The 21,442-nt window shown below is 45.7% G+C and overlaps 1 protein-coding gene across 21 annotated transcripts in view; it reads right to left on the reverse strand.

Annotated features, from left to right (window-relative positions):
- The window catches only part of LOC109870170 (neurofascin), a 152,023-nt gene that overhangs the window by 60,886 nt on the left and 69,695 nt on the right, over window positions 1-21,442 (reverse strand). For 17 of the 21 annotated variants that reach the window (XR_004210063.1, XR_004210065.1, XR_004210064.1 and 14 more), the window contains exons 2-4: window positions 17,860-17,918; window positions 10,547-10,691; window positions 6,506-6,523 (exon numbers count right to left, since the gene is read on the reverse strand). Coding sequence is in view for 16 of the 21 variants with exons in the window: in XM_031825358.1 (XP_031681218.1) it covers window positions 6,506-6,523; window positions 10,547-10,640 (112 nt within the window). In the remaining 5 variants the exon portion in view is untranslated. The remainder of the gene's footprint in view (window positions 1-6,505; window positions 6,524-10,546; window positions 10,692-17,859; window positions 17,919-21,442) is intronic. The other 4 variants (XR_004210067.1, XR_004210068.1, XM_031825349.1 and 1 more) reach the window with 1 other exon arrangement.

A 21,442-nucleotide genomic window follows, 5' to 3' on the forward strand; every position in this document is an offset into this window, starting at 1 on the left:
TGCTTACAGCCCAACACCGTGCAGGACGTTTGGCATTTGCCAGAGAACACCAAGATTGGCAAATTCGCCTCTGGCGCTCTGTGCTCTTCACAGATGAAAGCAGGTTCACATTGAGCACATGTGACAGACGTGACAGAGTCTGGAGACGCCGTGGAGAACGTTCTGCTGCCTGCAACATCCTCCAGCATGACCGGTTTGGCGGTCGGTCAGTCATGGTGTGGGGTGGCATTTCTTTGGGGGGCCGCACAACCCTCCATGTGCTCGCCAGAGGTAGCTTGACTGCCATTAGGTACCGAGATGAGATCCTCAGACCCCTTGTGAGACCATATGCTGGTGCGGTTGGTCCTGGGTCCCTCCTAATGCAAGACAATCCTAGACCTCATGTGGCTGGAGTGTGTCAGCAGTTCCTGCAAGAGGAAGGCATTGATGCTATGGACTGGCCCGCCCGTTCCCCAGACCTGAATCCAATTGAGCACATCTGGGACATCATGTCTCGCTCCATCAACCAGAGACTGTCCAGGAGTTGGCGGATGCTTTAGTCCAGGTCTGGGAGGAGATCCCTCAGGAGACGATCCGCCACCTCATCAGGAGCATGCCCAGGCATTGTAGGGAGGTCATATAGGCACGTGGAGGCCACACACACTACTGAGCCTCCTTTTGACTTGTTTTAAGGACATTACATCAAAGTTGGATCAGCCTGTAGTGTGGTTTTCCACTTTAATTTTGAGTGTAACTCCAAATCTAGACCTCCATGGGTTGATAAATTTGATTTCCATTGATCATTTTTGTGTGTTTTTGTTGTCATCACATTCAACTATGCAAAGAAAAAAGTATTTAATAAGAATATTTCATTCATTCAGATCTAGGATGTGTTATTTTAGTGTTCCCTTTATTTTTTTGAGCAGTGTATATACAGTTGAAGTCGGAACTGGTTGCGCTTAGTTGGACTATCATTTGTTTTTTAACAGGCCCAACAATAAGAGCTATTTGACCAAGAAGGAGAATGATGGAGTGCTGCATCAGATGACCTGATCTCCATAATCACCCGACCTCAACCCAATTGAGATGGTTTGGGATGAGTTGGACCGCAGAGTGAAGGAAAAGCAGCCAACAAGTGCTCAGCATATGTGGGAACTCTTTCAAGTCTGTTGGAAAAGCATTTCAGGTGATGCTGGTAGAGATAATACTAAGAGTGTGCAAAGCTGTCATCAAGGCAAAGGGTGGCTACTTTGAAGAATATAAAATATAAAATACATTTTGATTTGCTAGTTCATAGTTCCGATGTCTTCACTATTATTCTACAATATCGAAAAATAGTAAAAATAAAGAAGAACCTTTGAATGAATCCAAACTTTTGACTGGTACTGCATACCCGGATCTCACAGCTAGCTAGCTGCTATCCGTGTGTCTATCGGCCTTCGTCGATTCCGGAGCAAACATCAATTATTCCGGAGCTAGCAAGCTCCGTCAATCACTCCTGAGTTCCATCAATCACACCTGGGCTGCAGTCACCTATCCGGACCCGTTTTACTGCTTTCGCGGAGCCCCACCGGGCCTTCACAACTGGACTGCCGACGTTATCTACCCGAAGGAGTTATTCGGCTGGCTCCTCCGTCACGACGTTACCTGAACGCCCATCTGCGGCCTGCTAACCGTTAGCTGTCTTACCGGCTGCTATCTGAATAGACAATCGGACAATTTTTTTTATATATATTTTTTTTTTTTTATTTTTTTATTATGTTTTCTTCTTGGGCCTCTATAACTATATCTATTGTTTTTATTTTTGTTGTTGTTGTGTGATTTGGATTAATCCCCTCTACCACACGGAACCCCACTAATCTACTGACGGAACGCAAGAGGTAGCTAACAACAGACCTCCATCCTATGCTAGCTTGCTACCGATGCCCTGGCTAGCTGTCTAAATCACCAACAAACCTCTCCACTCACCGGACCCTTTTGATCACTCGACTAAGCATGCCTCTCCTTAATGTCAATATGTCTTGTCCATTTCTGTTCTGGTTAGTGTTTATTGGCTTATTTCACTGTAGAGCCTCTAGTCCTGCTCACTATACCTTATCCAACCTATTAGTTCCACCACCCACACATGCAATGACATCTCCTGGTTTCAACGATGTTTCTAGAGACAATATCTCTCTCTTCATCACTCAATACCTAGGTTTACCTCCACTGTATTCACATCCTACCATACATTTGTCTGTACATTATACCTTGATGCTATTTTATCGCCCCCAGAAACCTCCTTTTACTCTATGTTCCAGACGTTCTAGACGACCAATTCTCATAGCTTTTAGCCGTACCCTTATTCTACTCCTCCTATGTTCCTCTGGCGATGTAGAGGTGAATCCAGGCCCTGCAGTGCCTAGCTCCACTCCTATTCCCCAGGCGCTCTCTTTTGACGACTTCTGTAACCGTAATAGCCTTGGTTTCATGCATGTTAACATTAGAAGCCTCCTCCCTAAGTTTGTTCTATTCACTGCTTTAGCACACTCTGCCAACCCGGATGTTCTAGCTGTGTCTGAATCCTGGCTTAGGAAGACCACCAAAAACTCAGACATTTTAATTCCAAACTACAACATTTTCAGACAAGATAGAACTGCCAAAGGGGGCGGTGTTGCAATCTACTGCAAAGATAGCCTGCAGAGTTCTGTCCTACTATCCAGGTCTGTACCCAAACAATTTGAACTTCTACTTTTAAAAATCCACCTCTCTAAAAACAAGTCTCTCACCGTTGCCGCCTGCTATAGACCACCCTCTGCCCCCAGCTGTGCTCTGGACACCATATGTGAACTGATTGCCCCCCATCTATCTTCAGAGTTCGTGCTGCTAGGCGACCTAAACTGGAACATGCTTAACACCCCAGCCATCCTACAATCTAAACTTGATGCCCTCAATCTCACACAAATTATCAATGAACCTACCAGGTACCTCCCCAAAACCTTAAACACGGGCACCCTCATAGATATCATCCTAACCAACTTCCCCTCTAAATACACCTCTGCTGTCTTCAACCAAGATCTCAGCGATCACTGCCTCATTGCCTGCATCCGTAATGGGTCAGCGGTCAAACGACCGCCACTCATCACTGTAAAACGCTCCCTGAAACACTTCTGCGAGCAGGCCTTTCTAATCGACCTGGCCGGGGTATCCTGGAAGGATATTGATCTCATCCCGTCAGTAGAGGATGCCTGGATATTTTTTTTAAATGCCTTCCTAACCATCCTAAATAAACATGCCCCATTCAAGAAATTTAGAACCAGGAACAGATATAGCCCTTGGTTCTCCCCAGACCTGACTGCCCTTAACCAACACAAAAACATCCTATGGCGTTCTGCATTAGCATCGAACAGCCCCCGTGATATGCAGCTGTTCAGGGAAGCTAGAAATCATTATACACAGGCAGTTAGAAAAGCCAAGGCTAGCTTTTTCAAGCAGAAATTTGCTTCCTGCAACACTAACTCAAAAAAGTTCTGGGACACTGTAAAGTCCATGGAGAATAAGAACACCTCCTCCCAGCTGCCCACTGCACTGAAGATAGGAAACACTGTCACCACTGATAAATCCACCATAATTGAGAATTTCAATAAGCATTTTTCTACGGCTGGCCATGCTTTCCACCTGGCTACTCCTACCCCGGACAACAGCACTGCACCCCCAACAGCAACTCGCCCAAGCCTTCCCCATTTCTCCTTCTCCCAAATCCATTCAGCTGATGTTCTGAAAGAGCTGCAAAATCTGGACCCCTACAAATCAGCCGGGCTAGACAATCTGGACCCTTTCTTTCTAAAATTATCTGCCGAAATTGTTGCCACCCCTATTACTAGCCTGTTCAACCTCTCTTTCGTGTCGTCTGAGATTCCCAAAGATTGGAAAGCAGCTGCGGTCATCCCCCTCTTCAAAGGGGGGGACACTCTTGACCCAAACTGCTACAGACCTATATCTATCCTACCGTGCCTTTCTAAGGTCTTCGAAAGCCAAGTCAACAAACAGATTACCGACCATTTCGAATCTCACCATACCTTCTCTGCTATGCAATCTGGTTTCAGAGCTGGTCATGGGTGCACCTCAGCCACGCTCAAGGTCCTAAACGATATCTTAACCGCCATCGATAAGAAACATTACTGTGCAGCCGTATTCATTGATCTGGCCAAGGCTTTCGACTCTGTCAATCACCATATCCTCATCGGCAGACTCGACAGCCTTGGTTTCTCAAATGATTGCCTCGCCTGGTTCACCAACTACTTCTCTGATAGAGTTCAGTGTGTCAAATCGGAGGGTCTGCTGTCCGGACCTCTGGCAGTCTCTATGGGGGTGCCACAGGGTTCAATTCTTGGACCGACTCTCTTCTCTGTATACATCAATGAGGTCGCTCTTGCTGCTGGTGAGTCCCTGATCCACCTCTACGCAGACGACACCATTCTGTATACTTCCGGCCCTTCTCTGGACACTGTGTTAACAACCCTCCAGGCAAGCTTCAATGCCATACAACTCTCCTTCCGTGGCCTCCAATTGCTCTTGAATGCAAGTAAAACTAAATGCATGCTCTTCAACCGATCGCTGCCTGCACCAACCCGCCAGTCCAACATCACTACTCTGGACGGCTCTGACTTAGAATACGTGGACAACTACAAATACTTAGGTGTCTGGTTAGATTGTAAACTCTCCTTCCAGACCCATATCAAACATCTCCAATCCAAAGTTAAATCTAGAATTGGCTTCCTATTTCGCAACAAAGCATCCTTCACTCATGCTGCCAAACATACCCTTGTAAAACTGACCATCCTACCAATCCTCGACTTTGGCGATGTCATTTACAAAATAGCCTCCAATACCCTACTCAACAAATTGGATGCAGTCTATCACAGTGCAATCCGTTTTATCACCAAAGCCCCATATACTACCCACCATTGCGACCTGTACGCTCTCGTTGGCTGGCCCTCGCTTCATACTCGTCGCCAAACCCACTGGCTCCATGTCATCTACAAGACCCTGCTAGGTAAAGTCCCCCCTTATCTCAGCTCGCTGGTCACCATAGCATCTCCCACCTGTAGCACACGCTCCAGCAGGTATATCTCTCTAGTCACCCCCAAAACCAATTCTTTCTTTGGCCGCCTCTCCTTCCAGTTCTCTGCTGCCAATGACTGGAACGAACTACAAAAATCTCTGAAACTGGAAACACTTATCTCCCTCACTAGCTTTAAGCACCAACTGTCAGAGCAGCTCACAGATTACTGCACCTGTACATAGCCCACCTATAATTTAGCCCAAACAACTACCTCTTTCCCAACTGTATTTAATTTTAATTTATTTATTTATTTTGCTCCTTTGCACCCCATTATTTTTTTATTTCTACTTTGCACATTCTTCCATTGCAAAACTACCATTCCAGTATTTTACTTGCTATATTGTATTTACTTTGCCATCTTGGCCTTTTTTGCCTTTACCTCCCTTCTCACCTCATTTGCTCACATTGTATATAGACTTGTTTATACTGCATTATTGACTGTATGTTTGTTTTTACTCCATGTGTAACTCTGTGTCGTTTTATCTGTCGAACTGCTTTGCTTTATCTTGGCCAGGTCGCAATTGTAAATGAGAACTTGTTCTCAACTTGCCTACCTGGTTAAATAAAGGTAAAATAAATAAATAAATAAAATATGTTATTAGTTATACTATTTTGATATTGAAAACTGCACTGTTGCATAGGGCTTGCAAGTTCAGCATGTCACTTTACTTGTGAATTTGACAAATAAAACTTGAAACGAAATGAGTATTATAACAGACACAATAGACAATAGACACAACAGAAGCATTTCTGGGGTAATCCACAAAATGAGTCAAAATAATAATTTTTAAAAAATCAGATTTTTTAAATATTAATGAAGACATGCTAAAGTGCAATAACTCAGCATGTCCATCTGTGCACTCTGTGTGTTATTTTATGTGACTAACCTCATAAGGTCAACCCTGCTATGTGAACTGAACACTCGTTTGAATATGGTCAAACTATTCCTTAAATATTTTGTTTAAAAGAAACATTGAACATATAACAGTATAAAAGCAGGTGAACTCGTTCTACTCTTTTTGGCCATTTCCTTTTTTTTTTTTTGGTGGAACACCCAGTGGGTCGAGCAGGATGCCTGTCACCCATAGATTGACAGTCTATAAACGTTTTGCAAATTGTTGTTGTTGTTTATGAAGCTTGCATTCAATTGCCCCTCCCAGTTCCACACAACAAGCTTCCATTCCCCCTGTTACAAATGTATGGCTGATTTAAGATAAAATCGTCAACCCTGTTACTTAATTTGGCACTTAATAGGCACTTACTATGTTTGTTTTTTAAAATGTAACCTCTTGAGATGGGAAACAGGTTCATTATTCAATTGAATGTGTGATCTTTATGAGTGGAAGGTTCAAATGAGTTACACTACCCAAAAGGGACTCATTTCGTGGAATGACCCTACTGTGTTAATAGAAAAACACTTACGGTCCTGCTGGATCTTTGCTGTTGGTCCCAGAGAGAGTACAAGAGAGAGAGAAAGAGAGAGAGAGAGAGAGAGAGAGAGAGAGAGAGAAAGAGAGAGAGAAATATAGAGCGAGAGAGAGAGAGAGAGAGAGAGAGGGCGAGAGATAGATGTTGCAGTTGCTGTTAGTGATATTAGAGGGTTCATTAAAACATTGGCCTATAGCAAGAGCATGTCTACAGCATTAAACAATGTTCCAGTTGTGGAGTTATGTTATGGAGTAGTTATGTTATGGAGTAGTTATGTTATGGAGTAGTTATGTTATGGAGTAGTTATGTTATGGAGTAAGTATGTCCTAAAAGAAAAGGATGCAGCAACAATGTAATTCTACTCCCAAAAAAAGTGATTCTACTGTTATACCCATGTTATGTAGCTAAAGTACATTTATATTAGTTATACGATTAGCTAGCTGCATAGAAAGTTGAGCAACTACACTGACTGTGAATATGTCCTGAATCAAATTAGCACAATAAGATGGAAACTTACCTGTTGGCGACATGGTTGGTTTTCAGGGGTGGGGTGGGGTGGGGGGGGGGGGGGGGGGGGGGTGAGTGCGGCAGACAGAGAAAAAGAGAGAGGTTATATGATCGTCACAGTCTGCTAGCATCGGCATGGTAAGATAACCGCGAGCTAAGAAGACCCCACCCACTGGACACACACTGGTTGAATCGACGTTTGTTTCCACGTCATTTCAATGAAATGAACCAACATGGAATACACATTCAATTGATGTCTGTGCCCAGTGGACAGACATTTGGGACAATCTGTGATAGTACTATAACTGAGAAACTAAAATACAAATATATGTGATTATTTCCAACTGCATGAATTATCACAAAACAGTACATGTAAGTGTATAATATATTTCCATAACGGATGTTTTTAGTTGACGTAGCTGACACAGTGGTCCAAGGCTGTGTGTCTGATTGAGAGTCCCTCCCCTCCCCTTGATGTAATGTTCCTAGTGTGTGTGTGTGTGTGTGTGTTTTCCAAGGCTATGGGGAGAGGGGCTGCCTATAGACAGGTGAAACACCCAACCCCCCCAGATCTTTTATTTAGTCAGAATAAGCCATGGTCACATGGGAGGGGTAGGGGAAGGGTGAAGGGAAAGAACCTAAGAAGGACATGACAACCCTCATCAATAGAGGTCACCACTGGGACATGGGGAGGATGGGGGGGGGGGGGGGGCTGGGGAATGAGAACAGAGATAAATGAATCTCTCCTCAGCTCACATTAGAGACATACAGTCCTATACACAACACATGGTACCATTCATTCCTCTCAGTTGTGCCTGTACAGCAGTAAGTGAGAAGCAGAGGATTCCACTTTTCTCTGTTGTCTATCAACCACCTGGGGCCTCATTTATAACCGTTGAGTAAATTTAACACTAAATATCTGCGGGCACCATTTCTGAAAATATTGAGATTTATGAACTTGATGCGCGCCATACAAACGCATGTTTCCTATATTAAATTAGACTTGTAGTGAAACTGCGCGAGTGATCAAGCATTATAGCACCGCATGAAAAAACGTCCATCGTTCACCTTTTATGGTGACAATCATGCCCTAATTTGCTGATACTTTGGCAGTTTTGGAATTTGGCCAATACAGTATCTGAAGGAAATAGCAACGGCGAACTTGATCAATTGTCTTTGAATTTGTTGGCAGAATGTTTTCTTTTTCAGTGGGCCTACTTACAGTAGTAGCCTATACACACTTCAATGAATCAACTGTATTTTCTGTTAAATTCTACAGTAAGTTATTAACCGCGCTAGCTGTCGGAAGCATAGGCTACAGTAAAAACTAGAAATTATCATAGCCTTTCTAGTAGGCCCAATTACATGAGAGATGGTCATGGCATGGTTACTTCCGGAATATGAAGTAATCATGGTCAGAAAAGGTGAGGAATTTATTCTGCAGTGGTTATGATATATGTAGGCTATTATGTTTATAAATTAAATATTGTCTACTTGAGAAATTTGACATTACAGCATTCAGACGTAGCTTACCAAAGTCAATGGAAAAGGTCAAAGGTCTGGCCCACTGTTAAACTGCACTTATCTTTTTACTTTTTACTAGGAGGATAAGCACACTCTCACGTAAAGTTCTGTTTTATAAATGGAAAATGTTGTATGAAAATAGGTGCACACATGTTTTGGGGCATATCTTCTGCATACACAAAGTTGATAAATAAGGCCCCAGGGCTATAAAATCACCTGTTTTCAGACAGCCCCTTTTCTGCATCTCTGTCTCCTTTTCTCTTTCCCTCTCTCCCTCTCTCTGCCTCTCTCTCTCTCTTCTCATGTCTTTATCTCATCTGTCTTTCTCTCTCTCTCTCTCTCTCTTCTCACCTCTTTATCTATTGTCTGTCTTTCTCTGCCTCTCTCTCTTCTCACCTCTTTATCTATTGTCTGTCTTTCTCTGCCTCTCTCTCTCTTCTCATCTCTTTATCTATTGTCTGTCTTTCTCTACCTCTCTCTCTCTCTCTCCTCTTTATCTATTGTCTGTCTTTCTCTCTCTCTCTCCCTCTCTCTTCTCATGTCTTTATCTCGTCTGTCTTTCTCTGCCTCTCTCTCTCTTCTCATCTCTTTATCTCTTGTCTGTCTTTCTGTACCTCTCTATCTCTCTTCTCATGTCTTTATCTCATCTGTCTTTCTCTGCCTCTCTCTCTCTTCTCATCTCTTTATCTCTTGTCTGTCTTTCTCTGCCTCTCATCTCTTTATCTCTGTCTCACTGGTGATGAATATATTTGTGAGAGGTCGAAGGGGTTACAAGGGCATTATGTATTTTTCTCTGTGGGAGCTTCTCCCCCCCCCCCCCCCCCCCCCGTTGTGTGTGTCCTCTGTCTGACACTAATCAATAGAGCTTCCTGAGGGCGCGGGTGAAAGGTTGTGGGGTATAAAGAGACATTGAGAAAGACGGCGCCGTAGGGGGGAGATGAGGTGGAGACTACAGAGGTGATGACAGCTGATGACCGTGTGTGAATGTGTGTCCATACCCTGTGTGTTTGAGGCACATAAAGAGGTAGACAATAAGTGGTGTGTGTGTGTGTGTGTGTGTGTGTGTGTGTGTGTGTGTGTGTGTGTGTGTGTGTGTGTGTGTGTGTGTGTGTGTGTGTGTGTGTGTGTGTGTGTGTGTGTGTGCTCACATATGTGTGTGTTTGACCACCTCATAGCAGGTGCCCGTGGGGCTTTATCTGCTATCAAATTATTTTTCATAATGCCACTGTGAGACATTCTCAGCTATTATTGTCCCTTTTTAACAAAAAGTGAGAATGAAAGGAGAGAGAAAAGGCTAGTTTTCTTTCACTTTGTCTCTTTGTTTCATATTCCCACTGGAGTCAGTCCGATGGGACACTATAGTCGGGAGCTTTCACACATGTTATGATGGCCTGGTACTGGAGTGTGTGTGTAACAAGATCTCATAGTGTCCCTTCGAAATTCAACGTGTTATGGATGAACGTCACAATTAGTTCCGCTTGGTTACAGGGAAACAACTCAAAGGTTAACAGTTTAGGCATTCATTCAGAGTGGTTAAGGTTAGGGCTATGGTTTGGGGAAGGCTTAACACAAAAGAATGAAAAACAATGTTCTATTACCATAAGGTACCATCAGTATTGTGTGTGTGTGCATGTGTGTGTGTGTGTGTGCATGTGTGTGTGTGTGTTGGTGTGTGTGTGTGCGTGCCTGCGTGCGTGCGAGTGTGTAAGATGGGGGATGGTGAGCTCCAAACCTATTGTTCAAGATATCACTGGATATGAAGCTAGATCTGCAGATGTAAAGACAGGATCACTGTGTTGAGTAATACATCTTCAACATCACTTGATCTTACAGTATACTGAAGACGTTGATTTACTGTGGAGTTCCTTCTGAAAACTGTCACGGTTTGGTGTCTCTACACCAGCGGGTTAGAGCGAGGTGCCGCATGCTTTTTTAATGACCTAAATGGTAGCTTTACCATAATAAATGCCAGCTATGTGTTTGCGATGTGGTTGTTGGACTTACAATCGAGAGGAACATCGATAGCAGACACTTCTTGCCACAGCAGCAGGACCAGTGATATGACAGACAGGGCCCAAGGCCCGCCCTGCGCCAACATCTCTCCCCTCTGTTTCTCCTCTCTAGTCGCAATTCCTGATACGTCTCTGACCTATGTGAGAGAGAGAGAGAGAGAGAGAGAGAGAGAGAGAGATGTGTTTTCAGCATGTGGCTGGCCTACATCTGCAGCTGAGGCCCTGGCTCCCCTGCGAGACTTGCCCATAGACAAGCTCCAGAGAGAGGAGAGATGTAGACATCACACAGACCAGTATCCCCCTCTCCTCCACTACCACATTACCCCAAACCATTACCGGTACCAGAATCAGTACCCCAGTTTCCCAGGCCCAGCACTAACCCCCGACCCTCCTTCTCCCACAATAGTGCAGACTCCCAGGACCCTGTTCCTCCACTGCCCAGGCCTCCAGACCCGGAGTAATATAACATAGAAGAGGGTACCAGCTCAGCCCACTAGCCCCATAAACCCTGCCCCCCAAACCCAGACCCTTAACCAACCCCACTCAATCACACAGCAGCTGAAGACACTGACTTTTCATTCAACATTCCCCTCCATTTCAACCAACTAAATACATGACGAAATACTAAATGGCGATATACTTACATAAAGCACACTTAGTGGAAACTGTAAATAATAGATGCATCTTACAGCGATTAGTCAACAACAGCTTGTTACCCCTGGGGTAATACCCAATTCTCATACAAAACCTGTGCGTGACCCACACACACACTCCCATGCATAAACCATCTGGTGATATGTCAACCAAACACCATGCTACAAAATACCTAATCTGCCCCTGGGGAGGAGGATACAGATATTCCAGCATTCCTTTGGCTTCATCTGACACACACACAGATGGGCATGCACACACTTATTTTTTTAATTGAACCTGTATTTAACTAGGCTAGTAGGTTAAGAACAATTTCTTATTTACAATGATGGCCTACCCCAGCCAACCCCAACCCGGACGATGCTGTGCCAATTGTGCGCCGCCCTATGGGACTCCCAATCACAGCCGGATGTGATACAGCCTGGAATCGAACCAGGGTCTGTAGTGACACCTCTAGCACTGAGATGCAGTGCCTTAGAACGCTGTGCCACTCGTGAGCCCATGGATGAATGCACTGATGAACACACAGAGGCAGACAACAACCCCCCCACATCCCCCCACATGCGGGCACACACACACACACACACACACATAGCTGGATGAGAGAATGGAAGGTTGGATGAAGGAACGAGTGGAGACAACAAAGGAAATAAACATATAACTGTCTTGCTCTACTCCCTAACATTGTCTCTCTCTCTCCTTCTTTCCAGTACCACATGCAAGTGAGAACATCAATATAGGTCACTATAGTTCCCCCTATAGCATGCTAGTATCTACACTCTCTAAATTAGTAAAGATCCTCATATACACTCTTAGAAAAAAAGGGTTCCCGAAAGGGCCTCCATAGGAGAACCATTAGAATAACCCTTTTTGGTTCCAGGTAGAACCTGTTTTGATTCCAAGCAGAATCCTATGTAGAAAGAGCTCTACATGGAACCCAAAAGAGTTCTACCTGGAACCAGAAGAGTTGTTGGTGAAGTGTTCTTCAAATGGTTATCCTATGGAGACAGTCCTAGAACCCCTTTAGGTTCTAGATAGCACTTTTTTCTAAGAATGTAGGGCTGAGTTGCAGATATATGTTATTGGCTTTTCTAGGTGACCTAGCAGATACACATAAACAGAGGTGACCTAGTAGATATGCAGTAGTTTACAGAGGCTTCACAACAATCAGGTCAGGACTCGTTCTATCACTGGGCCCTAGGGGTGGAAACCTGGGGTAAGTCTACCCTGCTGTCTGCCCTACCGTTCTAATAACACTGTTAGACAAGCAAACTAGACTAAAGATTCATTTGGCAACATTTTCCAAACCGAAATATCCAAATGGAGATTCTGGGAAAACAAAAATCTGACATTGATTGGTTTATCAAGACAAGTCCCCCACTCTTGTCTCAAGGCAGCGTGATAACACTGTCCCAATCATAACTGTGCTGAAATTGTAGTTGACAACATGTCAATTCTTTAAAGTATTTAAAATGGTCGGATGACTGGGAATTTCCGTAAGCAACAATATGACAAATGTCTTCAATGGCATTAGCCTACTTTATTCCAATATTTTCATCATTTAACGATATTCATTCCCACAGTGATTATTGATTAATCCAGCCAGTTGTGGTTAAGAACACTTGCATGCATAGTGGTGGGCTTTGCGAAGTGATGGGACATGCCTCGCAAAATGTAGAACTGCCACAAGGACGGTAAACAGCCTAGTAACAGGCGCTGCCTAGCAACCATCATTATGGCGCATCACAATCATGAACAAGTATTGCTTACGCCAGACTTAGCTACGACTAGTCTTATTTTGGTTGGTGCAACACGTATTTTTGAAGTAGCTATGCTCGACCTACCATTGAAGACCAACTCTTTTGGCTTCTGGAGTGTGTGTGTGTTGGGTGTGCCCTCATTGAGAATAAGAACAAACAGCACTTCATAACAGATCAACCCAGAAAATGAGCGCAGCTACAGTACGTTTAAGTGTGATCTTCCTGTTGTCCTCCACACCAAAGGGGTCATCTTGATTAGAGTTGATTTCACTAATGTGGAATCACAGAGGAAAGCCTTGAATTGGTTTAACTTCTATTAGAGAACAGAAGGGTCAGTGTATGTCCCTGCTGGTAGGCCATGGCTAGTTCTGCCTAAGCCTGGCTCCAGATCTGCTTGTGCTCTTGCCAACTCCATTGCTGTCATTGTCGGGCAAATACTGTTTACCGTGACATTTCCATAAGGAGATGGCAAGAGAGGAAACATACTGTCACCAAGGCTAAGTTCTGCCTGGTTTCAGGAGTTCAGCTTCTCACCATCTGACAAACATGTCAGAAAGGGTAGTTGTTGATAGATTTTGCTATGGGATGGTGGTCGGGGAGGCCAGCCCCCGGTCGTGGATCGGAGTTTGTAGCTGGCTTCCCGACAGGGTCAGCCCCCAAGTCGTGATTTGTGGTTGTGCTATGCATACTGGCGGGGACAGCCCCCGGTTGTTGCCTGAGGTTGAGCTGGTCCGCCCAAAAGGAACATCCAGCCAACTGGAGGGGTGCATAAGGGTTTTAGCCTTCTGCTTGTCGAATGTGCACAAATGTGGGCATGAGGATTTGACGGAAGTTTCTGGAGAGCTGGATTGCTGGTGCGTCGGCTAGCGGGTGATGGTGGAGGTTGATCTCAAACGTGTTGAAATCAGGTGTGGGCCCGAGGAGGGTTTGTTGGGCGTATCAGACATGCAATTTGGTTTGAGTGGATGTAATTGTAGTAAGGTTCGGATGACTTCAGGCGTGATTGGAACCTGCGTCTGATGACGGGGAGGTCTCTGTCTGAACAGAGACTCCGAAGGGCACGGAGAGAAGGAAACTGAAGATGGTGAGTGTGAGGATGCGGGAAGCGTCCTGAGAGCAGTGATACTGATGGAGAAGATATTGAAGGTGATGGGGCGCTGTTGATGGTGGTTGCCTCTTACGGATGCCCTATGAGTTGGAGCGTGTTCACGAATCGGAGGCCGCTGAGGCATGTCCTGATGGTGGTGTAGTAGGAACGGAGGTGCTGGTGGGCGTACGTGACCTAAAATGTGACAATAGGAAGATCGCAGTTAGGAACATGGCCCGGTCAACAGCAATGGAGGATGCGAGGTCAGGGCTCAGTGTGGAGCAGGCCATGGCTGTTGGGTGGAAACGGGAGCTAGGTCCCGGCTACAGGAAAGAAGGTGAGCGAGGGCAGCAGGCTCAGTCCGGGCTCAGCATGTGCGCAGCGAGGTAGGTGGGTGTGAGTTGCTATCTGATTCGCTGATAAGCTAGTATATGGCGCACATGTGTAGCTGCAGATTCTGTTCATGTGTGCATGCCATTGTGTGTATGTCTTTGCTCTTCAGTGTGTGAGTTCCGTAGTTTGCAAATATGTGTGTGTGTGTGTGAATTTGTGTGTGTGACTGCGTCCACGTGTGTGTGTGTGTGTGTGTGCGTGAATTTGTGTGTGTGACTGCGTCCACGTGTGTGTGTGTGGGCTCAGTAAAAAGGCGTTGGAAGCGGATTTGAATATTCACCATGAACATTATAACATATACAGATAACGACATTAACCTAAGTATTATAATTACGACAATTAGCATGAATTAAGCAGAAAACTAGCATGCTAAATTACACTATTATGCAGAATTACTATCTAAATTATGCACATTTTCTTTCATTATTTAAAAAAGTCAATTTCTTAAAATAAACCCTATGTCACTTATCCCTATTGAAATAATACACTTTATAATTCATAAGTACTACTGTTTAAAATAAGCTTCTGCCGTATATAAGTATATTCAGGGGATATTCAGTTTAGATTTCTTCGTTTTCTAATAATTTCCTTGGTAGGAGGACTTGGTGTGATTTATTTGAAAGGATTCTACAGCTATTTCTGCCTTTCATATTTTGTGTGACACTGGTTACGGCATCCATTTTATTAATATTTGATGTGTTGAGACTATCTGTCCAAATGGATCCATGTCCCATCAACTGCTCTTAGAGAATGCGTCCCAAATGGCACCTGATTCCCTATACAGTGGACTACTTTTGACCCGAGAGCGCACCACATAGGGAATAGGTTGCCATTTGGGATGTGCAGCCTTTGTCTCCATTTATTTATATACAGAGCATTTACCAGTCCCAGGCAAATACGCTATATATACAAAAGTATGTGGACACCCCTTAAAATTAGTGGATTAGGCTATTTCAGCCACACCCGTTGCTGACAGGTGCATAAAATCAAGCACACATCCATGCAATCTCCATAGACAAACATTGACAGAAAAATGGTCTTCCTGAAGAGCTCAATTACTTTCAACGTGGCAACAAGTCAGTTCGTCAAATTTCTGCTACTGTAAGTGCTGTTTTTTATGAAGCTTCATGAAAGCTTCATGAAATGGGTTTCCATGGCCGAGCAGCTGCACACAAGCCTAAGATCACCATGCGCAATGCCAAGCGTCGGCTGGAGTGGTGTACAGCTCGCCGCCATGGACTCTGGAGCAGTGGTAACGCATTCTCTGGACTGATGAATCACAATTTACCATCTGTCAGTCCAACGGACTAATCTGGGTTTGGCGGATGCCAGGACAGCGCTACCTGCCCGAATGCATAGTACCAACTGTAACGTTTGGTGGAGGAGGAATAATGGTCTGCGGCTGTTCTTCATGGTTTGGGCTAGGCCCCTTTAGTTCCAGTGAAGGGAAATCTTAACGCTACAGCATCCAATGACATTCTAGACACTTATGTGCTTCCAACTTTGTGGCAACAGTTTGGAGAAGGTCATTTTCTGGTTTCAGCATGACAATGTCCGCTGTGGAAGAACTTGACTGACCAGCACAGAGCCTGACCTTAACCCCATCGAACACCTTTGGGATGCCTGACCTCACTAATTCTCTTGTGGCTGAATGGAAGCAAGTCCCCGCAGCAATGTTTCAACATCTAGTGGAAAGCCTTCCCAGAAGAGTGAAGGCTGTTATAGAAGCAAAGGGGGGACCAACTCCATATTGTCCACGATTTTGAAATGTTATGTTCGATCAGCAGGTGTCCACATACTTTTGTTCATGTAGTGTATGTTTTCCACCCCCCTTTGCTGTTGCTCCGCCCGTGTCATTGCTACCTAATCCGGTTGTGTGACGGTAATGGGTTGTTCCATTATGCCATTCTGAGGGTACGTGATGAAGGCTAATGGAGCTCTTGTGGGATAATGGACCTCAGAGACAGGGCTGAGTAGGTAAAATTAATAAGCTCTGGTGTAGTGGAGGGTGTGTGTGTGTGTGTGTGTGTGTGTGTCTGTGTGTGCATGCCTGAGAGTGTGAAGTGCGAGTGTGTGCCTAATGCACCTAAAGCCCCCCCCCCCCCAAATAGCTATTCCAACCACCTATTACACAGGCTAACAGATTGGTATAGCAGGTAGTGAAGTACAACTTGATATCTCTCTGTCTCTGCTGGCATGTAGTCTCTCTGTGTTAGTGAACCTTCATAACCTGGTTCAGGTGTGCATTAGCAGCTGGAGTAATCTAGCCCTGTGGAGCTATTTCAGTTTATGGTGACATTAAATGTATCTGTGACACTCTGCTTTGTTACAACACAGAAGAGTGTTTTGGAGAGGCCATTTCCCCCCTGAGAGATAAAGTAAGAAGGCCCATCTGTGGATGGGTAATACATGGCATCTAGATTTGCAGGTCTGGTCTCAAGTCCATTTGTTGGTGCTGAACAGACAAGGTACAGACTGTAGACTGTATCCAAGACAATGAGTGATGATCTAGTGCTTTGACTATAGAATGGAAACAAGTGGATGTGTATGACTGAGGGTGTGTGTGTTCCTGTGCTGGGGGCTGATTATCACGTGTCAGAAGGGGGTTAATGACACACAGCCCACAACAATATGGCAGTGTGAGGGTAAACCCTGGTACCCAAGGCCCTTTCTCTCTCTCTCTCTCTCTCTCTCTCTCTCTCTCTCTCTCTCTCTCTATTTATTGTTCTCTCGATCTCCCTTTCCCCCCTTCTCTCTCTGCCTTTCTATTTATCCCCCCCTCTCTCCATCTCTTTTTCTCTCTATCTCTCTGCCCTGGTCTGTCTCTTTCAGACAGTGGCAGTGCCCTAGGCATTGACACATTAACTACCCCTGCCTCCCTCCCTTCCCCCCCAGTCAGGCCAGAGGCCGTGTCCCCTGTTCCAGCTCTAAAAATACCCCAGTACCTATCACACACAATTACCCTCAGCGCCCCAAACCACCCCATTCCACCCCACTACACAGTCACACAGTAAAAACGGGTCTCAGACACACATCCAAGATGCACTCCCCCTCCTCCCCCCCCCCCCCCAAAAGCTGAAATCGTCTGAACTGAAACACTCGGTTGCTCCTTTCACTCCTTTTACCAGCTCCTCAGCTGTCACAGTACAGACACAAACACACACACACGTGAAAGTGCACAGTTGGATTGAGGTGAAGCAGACAACAATAGCTGACAGACAAATAGACAGCCCCCAGACAGACAGACAGTAGACAGCCCCAGACAGACAGACAGACCGACGGTAGACAGTTCTGTCAGGGTCGTATCAGTCTGAGGGGGAGAGACAAGGTCTGGACAAAGACCAGCGAACATCAAGACACACGCATGCATGAATGCACACGCACACAGACAGACACAATGCTTCTGAGACTTACGTCAATGTGTCGACGAAACCCTCTATGTCCTCGCTGATTAAAACGCTAACTGCTCAGACCTGTAAAGGGAGAGAGAGAAAAAAATACACATTTAGATGATTCATGTGGAAAATCAGTGGAAAACGAGGAGTCTCAGAAGCTCAGTACCAAAAACCCTCTCTTCCTATTTAGATCTGCTGACGCTTCACTTATCCCTTTGTTTGCCTCAACGCAGGAAGACAGTAAGGGAGTAGAGGAATAGCTCACAAACACTACACACCTCGGACTGTGTTTGTGTGTCGATAAAGTGTGTGTGTGTGCATGCGTGTGCATCTGACACAGAGCCAAACACACTCGTCTCATGCCACTGTTGTTTCATGGAGTGTTTTTAAATAACTGTGTTGTCTGGCAGCCATGGCCCCAGATTTACAGCCATGGCCCCATGTGTACAGCCATGGCCCCATGTGTACAGCCATGGCCCCATGTGTACAGCCATGGCCCCATGTGTACAGCCATGGCCCCAGGTTTACAGCCATGGCCCCAGGTTTAAAGCCATGGCCCCAGATTTACAGCCATGGCCCCAGGTTTACAGCCATGGCCCCAGATTTACAGCCATGGCCCCATGTGTACAGCCATGGCCCCATGTGTACAGCCATGGCCCCAGGTTTACAGCCATGGCCCCATGTGTACAGCCATGGCCCCATGTGTACAGCCATGGCCCCAGGTTTACAGCCATGGCCCCAGGTTTACAGCCATGGTTCCAGGTTTACAGCCATGGTTCCAGGTTTACAGCCATGGTTCCAGGTTTACAGCCATGGCCCCAGGTTTACAGCCATGGTTCCAGGTTTACAGCCATGGCCCCAGGTTTACAGCCATGGCCCCAGGTTTGCAGCCATGGTTCCAGGTTTACAGCCATGGCCCCAGGTTTACAGCCATGGCCCCAGATTTACAGCCATGGCCCCAGGTTTACAGCCATGGCCCCAGATTTACAGCCATGGCCCCAGATTTACAGCCATGAACCCAGGTTTACAGCCATGGCTCCAGGTTTACAGCCATGGTTCCAGGTTTACAGCCATGGCCCCAGGTTTACAGCCACGGTTCCAGGTTTACATCAGGATCACCACGGGAGAAACAACTGGAAAAGAGAGAGCCGGAGCAGCAGAGCACACAGACCGGGAAGATGTAAAAGACTAGACGATCTCATCCCTTATTCTCTTGCCTTTATTGTTGTTTAAGCACAGACAGCCCTGAGGAGAGAACACTGAGTATACTACATAGAACTCACTATGGGAGACACACACACGCACACACACGCACACAAACATACACACACATTACACACATGAAAACAAACTTTCACACACATACACACACAAACATGCACATGTAGGCACGCACAGACAAAAGATGCCATGCCTTGACAAAATGCCTTGTCTGCAAGGGCCATGGTATACACACACAGGGCCCCGCCCCCACACAGACTTCAGCAATCATTGAATTAATCTTTACAAGGGCTAAAGAACACTGCCGTAACAATGACATAACACACGTCAAAAAGGTGAACGTTGTCATCGTTATGACACAGAGTTCATGTGGAACTACGTTATTCGAGGCCGTATCAGAGTCGATTGAGCAGCTGGGCGACTAGGGCAGTGGTTTTCTAGGTTAAGTGCCTAGCATGGCTGAAGGGCAGAACAGCAGTGCCCTAGATGGGTAGTGAGTGTGCTGTACTAAGCAAGCCTGCAGTAGTAGTGTAGCATTAGGGCATAACATAACACTTCCCTAGTCACTCTGCCTCCAGGCTACACTGCTAGCTAACAGGGTCATAGCTAGTCACTGTGGATGGCAGGGCACACAGAACTGTGTGTGTGTGTGTGTGTGTGTGTGTGTGTGTGTGTGTGTGTGTGTGTGTGCGTGTGTGTGTGTGTGTGTGTGTGCATGCGTGCATGCGTGTGTGTGTGTGTGTGCATGTGTGCATGCGTGTGTGGCTATGGGGACTTTACTGACATCCTACTCCTGCACTGCTTTTACTGAGGAACACACACAAGCTATACGTGACCGGAGGTCAGTCTAACAGGCCAGGGGATAGCTGCACGATCAGTGACATCCCTCTCCACATCCAGCCATCCATCCTGTCGTCCGTCAATCCTCTGCCGCTCATCACTCTTCCGCCCCACCTTTCCTCGACCGTCCGACCTTCATAAAAGTCCAGCCCCCCTTCCCTCCTCCCCACTCAGGTCTCAGGGAGCGTGTCATTCTTATGGCCCCTGATACAACACTCATATGTCTTGGATTTCTACACTGAGTATCTGAATGACAAAACCGTGACCATTTATATTGATGGGCATCAATGGGAAAATCTGTTTTTTAAATATTATGCACCTAGTATTACGCACTTAGTCTCCAGAGTGTTTTAACCAGAAAACCAATCCCTTTCGCCGTGATCACGGTTTAAAAAAAAACCGTAATAAAATTGTAAAAAACAACGAATCAACCACAGTCATCATCAGTGAACTTTTAATGTGCAATTATGAAGCTTAATAAGTCAAACTAACACTGTGTAGTGAAGCGTGACACACAGTCTAAGGTGATCGATGGATCTTAACCAGGAGCTTACTCAGAAGTCTGGTCTTACTGCAATCACTAGGCTGTACTGCATTAAATCACACCCCAGGGGTCAACCAGCAAAGCCTGCAAAGGAACCCCTGTATTGGTGTGTGTGTGTGTGTGTGTGTGTGTGTGTGTGTGTGTGTGTGTGTGTGTGTGTGTGTGTGTGTTAGTCAGGCACCATAGGGCCATGCCATGAAGAGAATGGGGTGGGGCAGTAAGACACACACAGAGGGGAATATATGTTCATTGTCCTCCATGTATTCACATTTACCATCCACCAGGGACTCCTACCAAGAGTTACAGGGACATGAAAAAACACTCGCAGCCAGTTAAGCATGAGCAACACACACTGTGTGGAGTCTGTATGGAGACGGGCCCACGACCGTTGTCGAAAAACCTAGACACAAACCCTATGGCCACAACCACCCAAACACCTTGGCTGAGTAGTGTCTGTCTGTCTGTGTGTGTGTGTGTGTGTGTGTGTGCGTTTGTGCGTGTGATAGACAAGGAGACGGCGGTCCAGTCTATCATCTGCTATTCCCTCATGTTTGTGTCTCTCACTATCCAACCCCCATACCCTTTTCCAGTGTAGGGAGAGCGGGTGAGAGGACGTGTTTGAGTGTGCTCTCTTATCCCTCGCTATTGGCCTCCTGGCCTAACCTTTGACCCTGTCCATTACCAGTGGTCTTTGGACAGCGCAGACACATCCCCTCCAATAAACACACACACACACACACACACACTTGCAGGGGAGGTGTGGCCGTGAAAGCTGAGCCACAAGTCAGAGGTCACACAGTAATGAGTCAGGGATCAAACATTCTACCTCAATGACATCATACTCCTGTTACCATAGTGATGGTTTTAAGTGGAGCCTATAGGGCAGCATGCGTTTATACGTGTATGTGTTTCTATGCGCGCCACCAAGTCCAAATGAGAACTGAGCAGTAGTGAGTGACCCGAGGGAAGGTAAGATGGAGGGGATGAACGACAGAGA

The sequence above is a fragment of the Oncorhynchus kisutch genome, linkage group LG1, assembly GCF_002021735.2.
Source record: "Oncorhynchus kisutch isolate 150728-3 linkage group LG1, Okis_V2, whole genome shotgun sequence".
Classification (NCBI taxonomy): Eukaryota; Metazoa; Chordata; class Actinopteri; order Salmoniformes; family Salmonidae; genus Oncorhynchus; species Oncorhynchus kisutch.